Below are 21,144 nucleotides of genomic sequence, written 5' to 3'. Positions count from 1 at the left end.
ACACAAAAATCAAAGAAAGGGCTAAGTTTATGTAGTCGGTCATGATTAGGTTCCCCCTTCTTGATGAAGGTGGCATTGTCATTTAGGTGCAACATAAATAAAATTCCGGAAAATCTATCACAACTCAACAATCGACTGGCAAATCCTGTCTGATAAAAGGGATCAGTAGACCAATAATCACTAAGTTTGGGTAGCTTCACCACACACATATGCAAAATTGTTGCAAAAAACCAATAAATTTTGTGGAGTTTTACTGCAGACCACTGGTGCCATATGGAATTTTCCTTCAGTTTGCCCTGATGTTTCATTGCCGCAATTGTCATACCTGTATATCTGTTGGTTTCTGTTTTTATATTTTTGATCACATCGTCACTAAAAAAATTACTGAAACAATTCATTTCGTCGCTCCCCACGCAAAACTGAGTAGAACCAAATGCCGACTGGAAGACAGGTAGGTGTGGTTGGTCATCTGTTTCTGACCATTCATCATCAGGTTCAGATGATCTAACAGTTGTTCTCGGCACAGGTGAACCATCAGCCTGCGTCTCTTCGTCTAAAATAAACCCAAATTTCTGTAGGCGAAGTATTTCTATCGTTTATATTTGGAGTAAAATAATACAGCTAAACACTTACGTTCCAAAGTGACGTAACATGTAAAAATCTTACCTGAACTATCACTTGATACGTTATCCGGTTCGTAAGCAGGGTCGTCATCACTTTCATCCATCTCTGAACCCACTTCTCCCGATAAAATATCATTATCGTTGAGCCGGCGTGAAGACACGTTTACACAGTAACACAGCTGACAGCGTGACAGATTTGGCGCGCGCAACACACGGCACACCGAGTGCTTCGGTAGAGGTCACGGCAAGGAGAAAATACCCTGTTTATCATTTCAGTTTTAAATTCCCGATACCTGCTGCATTCTAGTGGTCACTAGATGAACTATTACCTCCAACCAAGGGATGGGAACCGTATGTGATACGTGCAGCTGGATATAAACACACAAGAAAATCACGCCCGTATCACATACGGGCGCCGTCCAGAAGCAGGAAAGCAGCCCGCCTGTATCCCGTACAGGCATAGTGTTGAAAGTGTTAATAAGTGTGGGAGAACTGTAGTAAACATGTAACCTCTAATGCCACCTTTGAATGCAATTATTATTTTCTTCTGTTCGTGTTGGTATGAATGTATGAATTTAACAAATCTGTTGTTTTACCCATGTTCGTTTGGTTAACATGTTATATAGCAAACAGGGCTTTAAACAGTCATTTATGAAATAAGGGTAATTTTCATCATAGCATAATATTAACTCAGCAGACAACCTATATATAAAGTAAAAGGAAGGGATATGAATTTGTACAGTTCAGTTATTTTGACTCAAGGACCTATCACGGGGATAATAGCATGGAGTAAGCAAAAGATAAGATAGTAGTGTAGTCCTTGTGTGAAAATAAATTTACATCTAAATATTTACTACTTCTTCTAATTATTTATATTAGTGAATGCAAGGTTTGCAACCTAAATCTTCCTTTTCTGTTAAAAAGATAAGAATTTTATGATATTGTAATTCATATCTTTATCAAATGATCATTGTTATGATCTAATCAAAGCTCTCACATGCACATACGAATTATAGTGAGAGCAATGTATTTTATAATATTTGTGAAGGAATGAGGAAGAGTAGCTTGTTTCAAGAGACTTTGTCTAACACATGTTCTTGTAACAAAATAATGCTGCAGCATGACTTTCTTCTTTGATGATGTACTAAAGTATCTTTTTTTGTTTTCAAGAAACTGTATCACGGAAAAAAGGTTTTTTTAGATGGTATTTGTCATACGATTTTTTGTTTTAAAAGAAACTGAATTTTTCCATTTCATTCATGTTTTTGTAATATATTGTTTAATTTGTATTTATTTTATCATTAAAGGTAGGATACAAAATGTTTGTTTTTCTTTTATTCCTCCTGTATGTGATCACTTGCCTGTTATCTTTGTCCACAATAACTTGGAATAATGCAGGAACGCAAATAGAAGAAACTTGTGAAATTTTCATCCCTACCTCCATCTCTGACTCTTCTTAGATTTTTTTAAAATCTGCTCAATCTTCTATACACAACTCTCATTCTTTCCTGATCCTGACAATATACATTTTCTGACATTTTCCATTCTTTACACAATATTTTCATTCTTCAGGGCCTTATAACGCTTCTTCCTTTAGTCATTACTAAGAGAGGCTCTAAAATTCATTAATTTTCTTCTTGAAATAATAACTAACACCACCTTTTCCATTCTGATTTTGAACCATGCTCATTCTTTTGTAACTTTCCAGGATCGATGCTTTTTCGAGAAGGGAACTGAGCCTTATAGATTGGAGAATGCCAGTTTAGTTCGAGAATGCAATGAATTGCATTTGAAAACACTTCAACTGGCAGAAGAGGCAGAAAAGACACAGAAAGGTATGTTAATGATCAAATTTAGGTATTGCCATTTATACTGTATGTGAGGTTCTCAGAAGATACACACTCATTTGCAAAAGAAAAATGTGCACTGTCAACAAATCATGTAAGTACCACGAAGTATCATCATACATGGCATGTGTCCCATTTGTGTTCAATGCTGATTGTTTACACAGAAGTGCCACTAGGTGGCATAAATCTCTCTGTCATTCATAGTGGCAAGACACCGAATAAGACCTTAAGTAGCAGTGTAGACCTCAGAGCTAAGGCGAGTGAGTCAGAGGTGGACTGTAATATGAATGGTTTATCAGTTGAACTCCCCAATTCTGCAGGAATTCCATGCATTTCAGTGCAGTGTGTGCCTGTTATTTGTAACGACAAAGGAAAATTGAGATTTCAGTCTTTCGTCCTTTTGTCTGAAGGCTGGTGAGACAGAAGACTCCAATCACTGACTGTCTTTGTAGTTATGTGGTTCCAGTTCTAGTTTCCATGATTGACCTGCTGTTGTAGATGTTCAGGGAACCCTCTTTCTCCCTATAAGCCACTTAAAAATCTTTCTTGACCATGGCTTTTCATCTTTTTTTTTCTTGTCAGGAAATGTTCTGACTCAGGTGTCTTACATTTAAGCACATTTAAAGCCATGTTTTATGATGACTAGACACACTGTGTATTCCTTATTTTTCAGGACAGTTCATCTTCTCCAAAACTCTCAAACCAATATTATTAACTGGTCATGAATGAGCATGTTCTGGAATATCTCTTTCCAGACATTCTTGTTATTTGAGACTCCACTTAAAAGCTTCAACAAAATCATTGCACTAAAATGCAGCCAGTCTTAGAATAGCAGACAAGCATTGAGAGCCACCATTTATCTATTGCTAAGATATGCTTTTTTCTGTTTGCTGCAGTTGGTTAGGTGTCCATCACCTATACTCTGAGTTGTATGATTTAATCCTGACTTAGCTAGGTGGCTTTTAAGAGTATTTAAGTATGAGAAAACAGTATGAATTTATTTACTAGTCCAATAATGAATTCTTTAGGCCATTTAACCGTTAGGAATATTATAGCCCACTGTTATCTCCAGTTTCTCTCCATGGTGGCTGCAGTTTGAACCCTAGCCAGTGTATGTGGGATTTCTTAAATAAAACGTTGTGTCTGTGTGGTTCATTTTTTAGTTATAAAACTGAAGATTACATGGCTATGATTTTAATATGAACAATGAATTAAAACTTCAAGAATCCTTTACACATTTAAAAGGACAGTAATAACTGGCCTTTAAGCAAATCTAATTAAAGATACCTAGCTCAGATGAGGCCGGCCAGCATTGAGATGGATAGATATTGTAACTGACTGGCTAAGCAGAACACACTTCATGAATGAATAGTCACAAGGATAATGTTTAAATGAAACTAGACGCCACCTGCAAACAATTTACAGGAATAATTGACTCACAGAGCATGACATAACTCCTTCTCCCAAGGCGACAGTCATCAGGCTGACGATGCTCCAAACTTGCTATATAACCTTATCTGTCTACCCCTGAAATGGAATTTGGATAACATGCCAGGTTTCCCTCCATGAATAAAAGTTATCATACGCTTAACTATTAAATTTACCGAAAATTAAAGTTTATCAAAAGTCTAATATTACTCACAAAAATTTACATCTCCATCTTGTCCACTCACAAACAACTTAATATTTACACTGTACATACATACCTTATAATAGATTCAGCACATATAATTTACACTCAGAATATTATTTAGGAAGGGCAAGATGCCTCAACTCGCGTTATGATATAAAACCAGTTACCAGTACTTGCTAAGCGCATCCCTAACCTAACACGACGCTCACTTCTTAAATCTTTACTTCTGAGCCTTTCAATTTGCCACCATCTATAGGTTGGTTGGTTAATCTAAAACATCACCACACAGGAAATACTGCACCAATTCCCCTCATCTTTATACAGATTGCAGACTGCTTGGCCTATTGCTGACAATTTAGAAGTAAGCTACAAGATTTTCATAGCATTTTGACCTCGTACTGTATATACACTGAACAAGAAACACCATCACCACTTCAGAATACCAAGTAATGTCACTATATGAGGTGTTAACATAATGCACCTCAACATGCTAGGTGATATTAAATCAAATCTCAGCTACGTACAATATCAAGTCAAGTGTCTGCGAATAAAATATCAAATTACGTGAACTGAAGAGAACTAGAGCCAAACAAGTGTGAAGGAAAACTGCTCACACACTGAGTCCATACTGGTTACTGAGACGATAAATAGTTTACAAACTCGTGGTATTCTTCCATGAATACGCAGGTGATGAACAATTGGGCTACAACTTATTTCATCACGTTGTAATTAGTTCTGTGAACCACATACAGTACATATCACCTCCACACTGCACACTTAAAGGTTGCTTACAATAAGCATTTCCTCGGCGAGGGAAAATCGATAGTCTTATCAAACATTACCATCAAATACAGTCTCTACTGTATTTGTTACCATACACTATCTCTCACCAACTTCTCACCAGCAATCTCCATAAACGAGCAATGCCCTCTTGACTCTGTAATTGTCTAGTAATAGAGCTCCTGTAAAAAAGCTCGTACAGCACCCACTTCGCGGTATCAATTGTCGTCAACAGTGACCTCAATAGCAATAATCAGCAACTGTAACAGTCCTGCACAATAATACCCGATAATAGCAATAAACTTGTAGCACACACATACATATATACAGACTCGCTCTATACAGCACGTCCGCCAAATCCACATGTTGCCACACTTTAAACCAACTTCAACTGTCTTTATCGATATAGTAGCTGTTTTCCTAGTTGCATAAACTTTACTACTATGCCATGTGCAGATTCATACACAAATTTAGGTTACACCAATATAAAGAAACATAAATACATAATTCCCTACAACCAGATTCTTCTTAGAATATAATGTTCTTATATCTCAATTCAAAACTCACAAGATACCTACTACTTTATATTAAAATTATTTTTATGACAACTTCCTAACCTAAAAGTTGTGAGTCATACACTCGTACAGTTACAATATCATCAAACGTGCAATGAATATGTCCTTAGAAGATCTGAAAGGCCTTGTAGACAACAGAAGCATCTGGAGACGCTCCATCCATCCAGTTGCCAGGAATCGATGGCGACTTGATGGCACCTTGTCAAGTCAGGCCAAGCCCATCTTTAGTCTTGTGATCTCATTATATTTTTAGTTCATTGCCCTTTTAGTGTGTAGACCTTATCCATTGGTTTATTGATTTTAAGGTTGTCTTTTATGTATTTTTTGCTATTTTTCCAGAGTTGAAGTTCCGCATCCGTAAATTGGAAAGCGAAAATTCTGATCTCTTATTTCTGAACTCCAAGTTTGTTGCTCAAGTAAAAGAATTAGAGAATGAATCAGCTGATAAATCACGCAAAATAGTCAATTTGCAAAGCAAGAATCTTCAAACCTCTGTAACAACACAAGGTAAGAAACACACAATTGTTGGATTCTGGGGCTGTAAAATTTGTGAACTGTAATGAAGCCACATCATAGTATGTTCATCACATAAATCTAATAGTAATCATTAGGCTTTCAGGTGATATGGATCGTGAATTGATGTCTAAATTTTCTATGAATATTTCATACTGATTGAGAAATAAGAACCTATATAGATAAGAGAAATTACAACTCGGTTTCATCATTATTTACTCACCAGTGCGACTACAATTTGATATTTGTAGTCTAGAATCATATGATTAAACTATCACACAAAACTGCAGATTAGCTTACTTTCTTCTTTTATTCTTACAAGGGAAATATCACATCTTTCATGCCAGAACCTACCTTGAAATTTTGGTGGCAAAAGCAGTGTGCCATAAGAAGGCGATATCAAAAAAATTATTTGGCAGTTTTAACTACAAGGCCCTGAAATCTATCAATCACTAAACTGTTCATTTACTCTACCGGCACAATAAGATTTTTAACTTACTGGCTGAACTAGGCACCCCTGACTGCTTAACTGATGGTGTCCATTATTAAAACTATTAATTTTCTTAAAAGTTTGTTGTTTGAACTTAAAATGTTTTATTAAAATCTTGAAGAGTTATTGTCACTTCATATAAACTTGAAAATGAACTATATTACACTCTCAAAACAAATTATAAGATCAGGCGCAATTATTATTGTGTTTGTCATCATAATATCTGAAACTCTAATGTGCCGTCGTTTATTATAGGTGATGATGTTGTACACTTTGAAATTAACATTTGTTGAAACTTGTTAAATTCAACATTTGCTGTTGTCTAATCAAGAGTTGAATATCTTATGTGAGTGAGCACTGCCTAGGTCTGATGGGGACTCTCAAGCTTTATGTTGATAGTTGAATTGTGATTTCTCCCAACTATGCAATGAGCTTGTTGACATATCTGTAACAAGGGAAAATTTCGTAAGGATATACTATATTGATGTAATATCGAGGCCTCACATTAAAGGATCAACTCTTACCCCTTCAACTCCTGCCTACATATCTGCTAGTGTTCTTGGGTGTTTGATGACTGCTTGTCCTTCTACTAGCAATCCTTGTGTTGTATGTGTGGGTACGTAACCGTGGGGAGTGGGGTGGGAATGTAGTAGTTGGCAGCGTCATAACGGATGGAGTGGATTGTGGAGGGAAATATCCAGAAGTAGTATTGGAGGGGGTGTTTTTTCTCTTAGATTGACTATTAATATTGGCAGGAATGAAAATATTTGAAAATTTTTGTCTATCAAGTTTAAAGGTTTGTGTTAAATTCAGTAATTGTCCAGTTAAAGGGTTCTTAACCTTGATTTCATCATTCAAGTTTTTATCTTTGTTGAAGTGTTGGTCTAAGTGGATATTTATACTTTCCAGTCCATTCATCAGTTTTCCTTTTTGAGTCTTTCTGATTATTTTTAAATCTCTTTCTATAGTCGTAAAATGGTGCCCTTTTTCTTGCATGTGATTACTCATAGTTGAATATTTATTATGTTTAGCAGCATTTACATGTTCCCAATGAAGATCATTCCTTACATTAACACCTAGGTACTGACATTGTTCCCCATGAGGTATTAACACCCCATCAACACAATAGTTAAAACTGCAAGGACTTTTTCCTATTGGTGAAACTTACAACTTTACTTTTTATCCCATTTACATTCATGTCATTGCTCTCCATCTCACAGCATTGTGCAGTCACTCACAATCTTGCAACTCATTTACTACTCTATACGGTATAACATCATACGCAAATAGCCTTACCTGTGATTCCAGATATTTACTCATGTATCATTTATATATATAACAAAACATAAAGGTCCAATAATACTCCCCAGTGGGACCCCACTCTTAATCATTACAGGATCAGATAACACTTCACCTACTCTAATTCTCTGAGTTCTGTTATGTAGCCATCCATTCAACCACTCTTTTGTCTAGTCCAATAGCCCTCATTTTCTTCACTAATCTCCCATGATCTACCCTAACAAAAGCTTTGGATAGGTCAATAGTGTTACAGTCCATTTGACCTCCTGAATCTCAAATATCTGTTATATCTTGCTGGAATCCTACAAGTTGAGTAACACTTGAGTAACCTTTCCTAAACCCAAACTGCCTTCTATAAAACCAGTTAGTAATTTCGAAAATGTGTTTAAGATAGTAAAAAGGAATGCTTTCCTAGAGCTTACAAACAACACCATTTTGCACGGTCTTGGACATCATGTGGTCTTAAGTCCAGAGTCTTCATATCAGTATTCACTGTGTCATGCCAGCGCTGCTTTGGACGTCCGTGTGGTCGTTGCTCATTAATTTCAAAGGTGTGGGTGAAATTGGCAACTGTTCCAAGTGCAGCACGCAGGACGTGACCATACCATTGGAGACGTTTTTCTCGTGCCTTCTCAGGGATGGGTGCAGTGCCCATTTGCAGGTGGACAGTGTTGTTTTTGACATGATGCAGAAGTGTGGTGTCCGTCGACCAACAGAGCATGCGTATTTCCATGGTGTGTAATTGGCGCTCTGTAGCTTTATCAGCTGGTCGACAGTCAATACTGTGTAAAGCATCAGGACATACTACCATATGGTATATTTTGGACTTCGTTGACCATTATATCTTCGCTCAGTTGCATTAGACTGTTTATGGTAAAAACAGTTATTCACATAAAGGTGAGCTCTTGTAATAAACTATGATGTTGTTTAAAAAAAAATAAACATGATGAAGAATACTAAAATCGCATATAATGGTTGAAAAACGAACTTCACTGATGATGAAACGTTGTCTGGATCGGCGTAAATTAACTTTTATGGGACTTCCTTGCATTGTGTTTCAAACATTATTTTGTGTAGTAATGTGTTAATATTGGTCTCCTAATGGAGAACTACTGATCTCGTAGGTGAAATTTAAATGAGGTGTATCCTGTAAAAGAAGAAAAAGGGAGAATAGTATATGTGTCAGCTGTTGGAATTTAAAGGCTGTACTATTGTAAGGAAATAATAACAGAAAGCGCTTACCCATGTGTGATTGATGGGAGATTAGTCCCTTGGTTGTTTACTGACCATCAAACCTCATGGTCAACGATTTATACGAACATCTAATCACTACATACTATAATAACATTTTAAGTCATTCATTCCAGTTTACATTTTAAGCAATTTTAATGATCAATTTGTTTTAGTAGACATAATATAATCTTATTGATTATTTTTAAATTGTTAAAATTCATATTTTATCAATGTATATTAGACATTTTTTCGTTATATATACCAGGATCAGGGCCCTGACCCACCATGGTTTATGTTATCTATAGCTGATGATGCTCACTATGATTGAGCGAAACATGTCCTTCTTGTAATTAAATGGTTTTATTCTAATTATAAAGGACATTGAGTATTGGAAAGGTGGTTTTTATTAACATAATAATTTCTTATACTGAACTTTACCAAAAGAGTTTTCAGTTTTCAGGATTCTGTTTTTCTTTAACAGATTCTAGTGATAACCTGCTTTCACTGTGTCTAGTCTTACTTACCTATATAGTTGATATCAATATTTAATTTGAAATATAGGTAACATCCTTTTCTAGGTGGGAAGAAGAAATCTCTTCCAACCCGTCAGCCAACTTTAGAAATTGATGATCCTTTGACGCCTAGTAGACCGTGGAAGGAACGTTACTGGAGTGTTCGCTCACAAGTTAAGGACCCATACATTGCCAACATGGTTGAAATATGTGATCAACGAACTACTTGCTTAGCCAGGGAAATATCACGGCTCAGAGAGGAAAATCGTCAGCAGTCAGATATCATTTGCTCATTGAAAACTCAGGTAATGTAAAACAAAAATTAGGTTTCTTACTCAGTGTACTTCATTTTTGTTCAACAAATTGGTACTTATTTTAGGTATGTATAGAATTAATAGCCTCAGTTGATTACTTACACATGGAATAGCAAAGTATAAGTTTACTCTTAATGGCTGTGCAGTGAATCTATCATTTAGTGTTTGCCTGAGAACCAACTTCTTATGAATTAAATTGAATGAATTACAGAATGGTACAGAATTATTGCATGGTATTAAAACTAACGCAACCATAGGAAATATGCAGTAAATATCTTGAAAACTTCAATTAATGTACACTAAATATTGTGATTTCACTGTATAAAGTAGGCCTAGTAGTGTTACAGAATTGTAAGTAGTTTTAACAATTCATATTAGAGGATAATGATTGAATACAGTTATGTTGTTTTATGTTTTATTATTTATTTCATCAAATATTTTTCTCTCTCCAAATTATATGGTACATTGTCTTGCAGATGGTCATTGTTTGAACATTTTTCTTTCTCTCCTAGTAGAGTTATAGTATTCATGCATGATACTTAATTTGGTTTGTTTATTTTGGTACTTGTTCATTTTCATGCATGATTTGCTGTTCTTGGATTCTTCCTTAAAGCTTTTAATTTCACATTTTTGAAAGATTTATGCAAACTGGACATACATGATTTATTTGTTGGCAATATAAGCAATTTGATATGTAGTAGAAAGCCATGATATTTAAAACTTTGCTATAATAGTTGATGATTTTCTGTGGTGTTTTTACCTAATCTGTTCTAAAAGTAGCCAAGCAATGCATTTCTCTGTAGCTACATAACCGAGAAAAGGAAATAGAGCGTTTATCAGTCATGTTGGAAGGAGGTAGACCAGTATCAGCTATAAATAAGGACTGTGTTTATAAAGACCTGGAGAAGCAAGTTGCCAAATCTTCAGAGGAAATCAAAAGACTGGAAGAGTTAAATAAAGAACTGGAGTTGAAGTTACGAGGTAAGGAATGATTATAAAACACAGGCATGTTGGTTTTCGTTATTGCATTGTATTATGAATATTGTGATAGATGTTATAATCATTTTACTGTAGTTAGATTCTAGGAATGCTGTAAATGAGGTAATCTACATAAACTGTACAAATAAAACTTAAGAAGTATAGAAATGGTTTAGGAACATTCAGTAACAAGGGACCCCCTCTACTGACACAACCACTTGACAGTGGTATGGATGCTTGTTGATCCCAAGGGAATTGCCAGTTCACCCATGCTGGATTAGTCTTGGAGAAGAGAGAAGAGCCAGAATAACAAGGTGTCCTATGAGTTGTCTGTGCTCCTTTTCTCTTTCTTAATTTCTGTTTCTTTCTCTTCTTTCCTAAACTCCTCAAATTTAATTTGTAGGCAATATAAGCAATTTGATATGTAGTAGAAGGGCATGATAATTAAAGCATCCTTGTTTCGGGTAGTGTGTTTCTTTTCTGTGATTGTGTGGAGATTTCATCCTCCCCCGATCACCCTTGCACAAACATGATTACTGGGTGAATATTTGCTAACAGCCCACATCCAGATACCGGGTGCTCTGAAGTATCCAGCCTTACCTCGGCACACAGGGCTCTCTAACTATTTGTGGGACCAAGAAATGGACCCTTCTCTTTCTCAGGGTGGATTAATCAAGAAACACAAATGCTTCAATTATTTTGATCTGTCTAATGATTATAAAAAATTAGGCTACACGGTGATGTAGCTTATTTCTTCATATCTTAATTCATTTAGAAGAAATTAATGATTGAAAAGAATAGAACATTCCGTTGTCTGACGTAATACAACCTTGACCAAGTTCTCCAGTTGTGATGTCTCGCTTCTCCGCTGCTCACACCTGACATGCTCGCAGGGGAAGCGTGCTCGGCGGGTAACATAACTCCATATACATCGGGGACTTTAACTTAGAGCCGTGTTACGGGTATAGTATAAGCATACAGAAACACCACTTGAAGGCTGCTGCTGTGTTTAAGTTCATTTAAGATGCACCAAATGACAAAGATGCTTTCATACTTACGTTTGATTTACAGGAAGCTCTTCCACTTCCAAAGCTATCCACAGGTCCTGCATTTTATAAAAGGAAGTGTTTCCGCTATAACCTTAGCATTCATGACTGCTCATCCAACACAACAGTATATCTCTATTACTGGGATGAAGCTACGTCTAGTAGAGGAAATGATATCGCCAGCTGCATTTTGAAACACTTCGATCAGCACAACATACATTGTGACAAACAAATACTAATATCTGACAACTGCTGTGGCCAAAACAAGAACTGGGCTATTATCGCACTTTGGCTAAAATTATTAGCAACTAGAGGAGTGAAAAGTGTTCAACACGTCTTCCCCACTGTTGGGATACTATGTTACCACCAGACAGGGACTTTGGAAGAATGGAGCAATATGTAAGGACCACAATTTGTATACTCTCCAGAGGAATGGGGAGAGGTACTGAAGAATGCTCAAAAGCATCCCTTTCATATGTATCGTATGCAGAGGAAGGATTTCTTTAAAATTTATTTACTTAAAGAATTTTTAGGCCACCAAAGAATGTCATACCGTATTTACTCACGTATTAGACCCCTTTTTTCCCCACTTTTATAGCCAAAAATAATAAAGGGGGGGTCCAATATGCGATAACCTCAAAATTTTGTGCAGCGAACACATGACTTCTAAGTTATAAAGAGCTATAAATTGTACGTGTAAACGTTCTATACTATTATTTAACAAACTTAGAACGTATTTAAGTTATACTGACTATTTTCGTCGGAAGGCAGTATTTCTAAACGTAAAAAGACAAAAAATGGTGAACACGACTTTAGGCCTACGATACATATAAAAGTCCGTTTTAGTTACTCATATCACGTCATTCGTTACAGCTTATTAATTTCTTTGGTGAGGTTGACGTCACGAAGGGCATACGGCCATAAACTCGCTCACTTCGTACTTGATCCCGTAGAAGAAAGGGATAAGGATATCGTGTTATCATATAATTAAATATTGATACAAAAAACTTAATGGCCAGTCATTTGTCTGTGTCAGTTCAGCAGTAGGCCTACCACACTGTAAACCTGATCACTGCTTTTATTTGAATTATCACCTTGCGCGCCAACTTCCCTGCCTTGCTACCAGCCTGTCGGCATTTTAAGTGACGTCATCTTCACTGCTATCTCTCGGCAGTCGCATCAGCCATGCTTCATTCTCTTTGAGCCATGCACTGCAATCAAGAGCATACAAGGTCCTGTCTTTTTGAACTTGTTTCTGAACCTTTTAAAAATAATTTCGTTCCTGACTATAGACCTCTTGCGCATGACGGGTGCTACACTCTGGCGGCAAGTCACGTAAACAGTCTGGGGGACTCCCAGTTGAGTGCCTGTGCATATGTTGAATGGTCTTGTTTATGCTTGATTCAACTTCAACATGCAGAAACGTCCTCGAAACAGTAGAAAAAATTGTTCTCTGGTTGGTTGCAACTTCACGTATATTAACTGTCCTGCCGGAACTAAGTTTTTTGTGTTTCCGAATAAAAAGCAGCATGAAATTAGAAGAAATGCCTGGATTGTGGCACTGAAATGAGGTGATGGTAAACTATGGGAACCCACGAATAACTCGCGTGTTTGTAGTCGGCATTTTGTGAATGGAATGCCTTCGAGAGATCCTGACAGTCCTGGTTATGTGCTGAGATTGTTTATAAAACTGCTTGTTTCGATCGAACGTCAGCAAGAAGAGGAGCACCGAGTGACAACTAGATACAAGAGGCAAAAACGTAGACATGAAAATGTTGAAACTAGTACCATGGAAGATTTTTTGAAATCACATATGATTCAAGCACGCAGCCTGAAGTAATGACCGCCGGTGGTAACAAAACCAGCGTGAACATGTTATTTTCTGCTCTGAAAAAGAATTGTGAAGCGGAAGTTCAGACAAATTTGTCAATGCCTCGAGTGAGTAAACAGACGATGACTGATACTTGTTTTAAGAGAGATTGTGGTGTTCACCTGGACTTCGTGGACACCAAACATATATTTCATGGATACAGGTCAGTCAGAGACAAGGAACAGCATCTTCTTGAAATAGCAGGTGTTAAGTTTGTAGTGTTTCATATACTGTTATCCTTGTTACCCTTTGTTCATCAGAACTGTACACTTACTAAAGAAAACATGGTGCTTCTACTGCTAATGAAATGTAAACTCAGAATTAGTTTCGCCGCTCTAGGCGTAATTTTTAACTGTCACAGGACTACAGCATCTGCTACTGTTAAATTTGCTCCTCATCATATTTTTGAGAAAACAAAGGAGTGGATTTTCCAGCCACAACGATCCACTATCAAAAGCACAATGCCTAATGCTTTTAAAAAAACACTGAAAATTGCACGTGGATTATAGATTGCAGTGAAGTGCCCTGTGAAAGACCTAACAGTGTTCGCCAAGGAATGTTAATGTTCTCCCCATTATAAGAATTCATTTACAGTCAAATTTCTTGTTGCCATTACTCCATCAGGTTATATTTATTTTATATCCAAATGCTATGGTGAAAGAGCGACTGACAGCTACATCACAGTTAATTCCGGTATAATAAACTTTATTCAACCAGGGGATATAATTATGTGTGACAAAGATTCCCACAGATAAGAAATTGTATTGAGAACAGAAACGCCGTAATGGTAATGCAACCTTTTGCGTTCATTCCTCAGTTTTCAGCTGAAGAATTTGAAACAAAATACGATATTGCATCAGTAATAATTCATGCTGAAAGAGCTATTCAGAGAATTAAAATTTACAAAATATTAAGCAACAAACTCACTACGGATTTACTTCCTCATATAGACAAAATTAATCATATCATAGTTGTCTTGGTAAACTCCAATAATTAAATCACAAGACTAACTATTTTTAATTAAGCTTACTAAAGATTTTTGCAAATAATTGTCATAAAATTTGATACCGTAATGGAATTTGTAACAGCAAAATAATTTGTGTTTGAATTATGCTATCAACATAATAAATTAAACTTTTCAAGTTAAATTCTCAGTATTGAGAAATACAATTCGAACATCAGCTATTGATATTTCAAACTTGAATATAGTTCCAGTGAATTCACTGTAGCATATTTAAATATTACTGGAAGGTAATGTTCAAAATAAAATTTCTCTCTACTCAAGGAATATTACTGGAAAGGAAGTCATCATTTCTGGAAATGTTCACTACACCTGTACCTGAGTATAATAAATGTGAGCTTCCTTCATCTTTACGTTACCATCAGTAACTATATATAAGTACGGGACATTGCACCTTTTGTCTTCAACTATGGGTTTTTCTCGACACGAATAAGGGCACTTAATCTTGAATATTAACAATATCCTGACCTACCACTATCCCATCTGGACTGCAACTTAACCATGGTGGTTGTACTGGTTGTTCTTTTATAAACAACCTGAGTTGAACCACAAATAAGCAGTACTCCTCAAGTGCCTTCCGTTCATTAGCTCTGCCATACCTCACTGCAGGAGTGTTTAAATTTTTAGATAAAAGAAACGCTAATGTCAGCTTTTCGTAATCTGCACTCTGTAGGGTTTTGATCGAGTGTGCGTTGTGGCTGGCCGAAATGCGTGACTTCCTTTGCTGGAACCAGAAAGGACATAGAGATGTTCCCTTGTCTCCATCTGCAAATGCATGCTTCTGTCAATTTGTTAACATTTTCACAAAAAAAATTCAATATATCATTTCGCAACATGCACTCATAATTTGTGGAAGCTAGTGGTACGTTACCACCAAGCAAATTATTCACAACATAGCATTTAAATAGTTTATTAACTGTATGTCCAACTGGTTAAGACACTGAAATAAGAGGTCCCTTTCGCTTAGCTTTATGGTGCTTGCAACGATGGTTTGAACTATGCAAGTGGAGATAAAGAAAGAGTCACCTTTACACTCTGCCTTCAAGATTTTTGAGAAAGCACAGTCTATGACCTTAATTTCTTCATATAATTGTTTTTTACTTAAGGATTCAACATTTTCACTTTCTGACCTGTAATAAATTGGTCACTTATTTGATGGTCCATTTAGCATTTCTTCCACATTTCCTCCTTTAAAATACTCCGCAATAATGTTCATAGGTTTCTCCCATTGTTGCATATAGGAAATCCGGGAAAAATCGCTCTCAGTATTGATATAAATACACAATATGTTTCAGCCTTGTGAAAGTCCGGTTTTTCAATCGCACTTATCTGATTTAACATTTCTACCGCAATCAAACTGTAAAAAGATTAATCTCTTGTAAATTAATTGTAAGAACACTTAAAACTGCAATAGATACAAATATTATGCTTCTGGTATGTTATTATATAGAAAGAGAAAACATATGTTTACTTGAACAGCATAAGGCGGCTGATGGATGTTTGTTTCTCTCAAACACAAGCAGGTTATTTCTTCTCCCAACGCTTCCCTTGCTTGTAGTATGTGTTGGACTGTCACAGAGTTTTGCACCCCTCTGTAAAGTAGAAGCTCTAAAATACGATGCATCCCACTGAACTTCTCGAAATCCTACACAAATATCTAGAGACGACATTTGAACACTCAGTCCTTCCTTATGCTTGTAGTTGCACAAGCTACTACCGTCCCCCTGAAATACTACACAAGTCACCGCTACGAGCGCCAGCAACTAAAATAACATGATGCGCACGAGCTCTATAGAGTCTAACCAGTGTAAATCTATTCTCAGATGGTCTCTGATATTCCCAGTTGGTGTATATGTAGCAGAAGCCACTCCTTCCGAATAAGGCCGTACTGTAGAAGGCATGCCAAACTATCAGCTGATAACTAGCATATGTTACGAGTTCTACTTCCGAATGTAATACATAGTAACTTGTAACAATTGGGTCTCTTCAACGTTACATTCTTTACCCGATACCTCCATTTCAACTCGTCATTGGGCAGCCTAGTCAGACGAAATGGGGTCGCTCAGCGGATACCTCAGGGTTTTCTAATGGCAAGTAAGACATGTAATCTTACTACAAGATACGCTTAACGTGAGTACGAAGAGACTAGCAACTCACGTGTGACGCCTATAGAAACTCACGACGTAATAGTAGTAACCGTCGACTAATTTTATCTGAATATTTGACTACGTGAGAACTGGTCATGATTAAATGGAATACTTAATTACTCAATACTTCTCTTAGCTAGCAACTAACTTATGAACTAGGCTGTAATGGAAGAATTCATGACACATACAATTGTAGAAAATAAATAAGATATTTATTGATAAAATATTGGATTATTAAATTGGCATTTAAGCGAGGCATTGTTTGGAATTGCGTAAAAACAAGTATGGATTATGAGTCAGCGCTGGCTCATAGAAAGGGAAACAATATCCAGTATTAAACTATGAAGATCAGTTCCTTCGTGAAGTAAAATTTGAGTATGTACATATTTACAATAGATCACTGGACATCTAAGGTCCATACTGCAGTTGAGACATAGGTGTAATACCAACACAATCAACTTGTTACGATAGCTCATTTGCTTTAAGACTAATTAAACAAGTCTCACTTAGACACAATGTTAAGCCGAAGTGTATCTCAAGTCCACTAATAAGTTCAACCTTAAATTGAACCCAAACATCATTTTTAAATCGGAGGACTGAACTGTATCACGGATATATTTACTCGCCGATCCAGTTAGAATTGAGCGTTGAGAACATCACATGGTAAATTGTAGTTAATACTCAGTCAATGACGAGTCACTAATAAGTAAATTCATATAAGCAAACTGAAATAAGTAAATCTAGATGCGTAAATTTAACTGGATGAATCCATATGAGTGAACTTAAATGCATAATTCCATGTGAATAAATCTGAGTAAATCTGAGTAAATCCAAACTCATGTTTTATTGCTATGTTCTCGTTGTGCATGAATAACTTCTTACGAACTAAGGCATTCGTTCCTAGTGCCTGTTAAATACGGCTCCTATTCTAGCCTTTCCCTAGCTGTAGTTCGTTGAGAAAATGTAAGTTCAAACAGAGAGTATGTTAATCTATTTAGCTATCTAACTAATTTCAACATAATCTTTGGCTGTCATACACATGTCCTTTTAGGTTCAATGTCCCTTTCCTTCGTTATATTCCATAACATTCTACTTCAATGCAAGCTACTTTTCATACGCAGTTACTATGCAAGCGCTATGCCGCGGTGTTCAGAAACATACTCTCATATATATCGGTGTCGTGAATGCATTTGGGTCAAATAGAGCTATCAAACGTATCGTTGTATTCCGATATTCATTACAACACATCTAAAGTTGACATACGATTCCGTCACAAGCATACTTCTACAATAGTAAATTCTGTTCATACCTTGGCTTAGGTCGCTCCAGCGGTGTGGGCAATCTCACGTATACGAATCTAAAAAAAAATGTAGTGTGGGATATCTTAAACTGCAGGCACTCGATGGCCACTGCGTAGTGCGAATAAAACTTCTCATATCACTATATAACTCATACCTTTCCTCCAGTTAGCACAATCGTAACCTTATTTCAACATCCATATAATATTTTAACATCGTAGCCTCAATAATAACTCGTCGCGTTCCCAAATACACGACCATGTCAAAGTACCACACTGTTTCTTAAAACAACATTTAAAAGTTGCTATATCTCATAACCTATGATTGAGTTCAATGCCCTTATTGTGAAGCAAAACAATGCGTGATTCCATCTATTTATTTTTACACCGCGCGCAACCAATCGTGACGTCAACTTGTAACATTACCTCTATGAAATCTCTGTAATCTGCCAGTATGTCATTATAATCAGCTGTTTCCAAACTTCTCTTTCAAACCTCACGCTACATACGAGTATTTTGACCGATATATGTTGACGTATATATCCATTACATCAGAAACTACTGCTATATTGCTAAATCATGTAACTACGGACTTAAATATCTCACACTTCGTTGGTAACATTCACTTGCATTTCTTATGTATCGGTCTATAATTGGCCCATCGGCACATACCTAAGGTACATGTGTAGGCAAACCAAAAATTATGCAATTAAATATTGTAAATGACTTAGCTCGCTCATGGTTGTCCCTGGTCCAGCTGTTCTGCTCCCAAATGGATGTAGTTGGGTCTTCGGTTAGGTCATGGGTTGGACATCTGGTACATCATCCGCTTCTTCATCACGGAAGTGCTGTCTGGATTCCCGTCGCCTTCCTCATCATGGCTCGGTCGGATGGTTTCCCGTCGCCTTCCTCATCATGGCTCGGTCGGATGATTTCCCGTCGTCTTCCTCACCATGGCTCGGTCGTATAGCAAGATGTACTGGTCCCCAGCTTGGTCCATCTTGTGTACTTAGCACATCATCCTCATGGTCCTCTTGTCAGCATCTAAATTAATGATTATAGTGCAGTGTACAGCCATTATACAATTCTTTTTTGACGTCTGTAATCCTTAATTTTATTATTTCTTTCGTGGCTCTCCGACGTATCCTCGATTTCGTTGGTAATGATTTCAGTGCATCTATTCTCTGTCTCCCCTTCTTGTAGATCTTGAGGAAAACTTATTTTTATTCTGATTCAATCATTGGAGATGTTTCTCTTCTTGTGTGTGATCCTTTTTATGTTGGCTTGGTCTCCCTTTGCAGACTATAGATCACTGCGCTGAGTATCCACCCACGCGTATCTCGTAGCTCTTGTAGGTGATTCCTTCTTAATATCTCGAGTCAACCATGCTAGTTTTCGGTGATTTGACTTGTTTCTTCTCGTTTCCGATGCTTTTTCCATTAATATATCTTTAGATCCTTTGTTATTCCTAAAAGAATTATACCGCGGTCGGTAATTCCGTTCCTCACTCTCCGTTGAGAAAATTTAAGATGGAGTTTTCTTAACAATCAAGTTTTTTACTTTTTTTTGTAAAACAATACAGTAGACAGTCCACTGTCCGTTTCACCCTGAACACTTGACCGTTCCATGACGTGTATGGCCTTCTGTGTCATCGCAACTGGTGTCTATTCTTTGCTTGCTATAGATTAAATGGCCCATACCCTCAGTCGGCGCCATTTTGAAAGCTGTCGCGAACGTGTGAACGGGCACAAACTGGAAACATTCTTTTGATAACTGCGGCTGTTGAAACACAGACCCTTATTTTTAAGTATATTTCATGCTTGTTCTCTACATTTATCACGTCAGGATTTGCATAAATGTGATAGAAAGGAAGGTCTTAAAAGTAGGACTATTAGGCAGTACCATATGGCTGATAAAGCAGGTATGAGGCAGTTTCTAAAAAGTAACTATGATCGGTGGAAAATGGTAAATAAAAATGTAAACAGACTCTGGGATGGGTTTAAAGAAATTGTTGAGGAATGCGAAAACAGGTTTGTACCTTTAAAGGTTGTAAGGAATGGTAAAGACCCACCTTATTATAATAGAGAAATAAAGATACTAAGAGAGAGGTGCAGACTGGAAAGAAATAGAGTTAGAAATGGCTGTGGAAGTAAGGACAAATTGAAGGAACTTATTAGAAAATTGAATCTAGCAAAGAAGGCAGCTAAGGATAACATGATGGCAAGCATAATTGGCAGTCATACAAATTTTAGTGAAAAATGGAAGGGTATGTATAGGTATTTTAAGGCAGAAACAGGTTCCAAGACAGACATTCCACGAATAATTAATGAACAAGGGGAGCGTGTATGTGAGGATCTTCAAAAGGCAGAAGTATTCTGTCAGCAGTATGTAAAGATTGTTGGTTACAAGGATAATGTCGAGATAGAGGAGGAGACTAAGGCCAAAGAAGTATTAAAATTTACATATAATAACAATGACATTTACAATAAGATACAAAAGTTGAAAACTAGAAAAGCGGCTGGAATTGATCAGATTTCTGGGGATATACTAAAGACAATGGGTTGGGATATAGTACCATATCTGAAGTACTTATTTGATTATTGTTTGGTCGGAGGAGCTATACCAGATGAATGGAGAATTGCTATAGTAAGCCCGGTGTATAAAGGAAAGGGTGATAGACATAAAGCTGAAAATTACAGGCCAGTAAGTTTGACGTGCATTGTACGTAAGCCTTAAGGCCGGTCTCCACTGATTAACATTTAACACCAACATGTTAAATTTAACATGTTACAATTGACATGTATATTGTGATTGTGTCTTCCAATTGACTTTGCATGTTAACTCAGAATGTTGAGGTTAACACTTTTAACATGTTGGCGTGTTTTCCGCTCCAAGTGGAAAACATGTCAAGTCAATTCGTTGTTCGTGAGATGTTGGCACAGCTTCGGCAACTTCCTTGCCGTTTC

General features: G+C 36.8%; 1 protein-coding gene across 1 annotated transcript in view; it reads left to right on the top strand.

Annotated features, from left to right (window-relative positions):
- The window catches only part of LOC136866120 (centrosomal protein of 135 kDa), a 670,869-nt gene that overhangs the window by 33,383 nt on the left and 616,342 nt on the right, over window positions 1-21,144 (top strand). The window contains exons 3-6 of the mRNA XM_067142807.2: window positions 2,332-2,458; window positions 5,798-5,965; window positions 9,572-9,810; window positions 10,623-10,800. Coding sequence (XP_066998908.2) covers window positions 2,332-2,458; window positions 5,798-5,965; window positions 9,572-9,810; window positions 10,623-10,800 — 712 coding nt within the window. The remainder of the gene's footprint in view (window positions 1-2,331; window positions 2,459-5,797; window positions 5,966-9,571; window positions 9,811-10,622; window positions 10,801-21,144) is intronic.

The sequence above is a fragment of the Anabrus simplex genome, chromosome 3 (assembly GCF_040414725.1).
Source record: "Anabrus simplex isolate iqAnaSimp1 chromosome 3, ASM4041472v1, whole genome shotgun sequence".
NCBI lineage: Eukaryota > Metazoa > Arthropoda > Insecta > Orthoptera > Tettigoniidae > Anabrus > Anabrus simplex.
The sequence above is the reverse complement of the archived record's forward strand: the minus strand, read 5'-3'. Positions and strand labels throughout refer to the sequence as shown.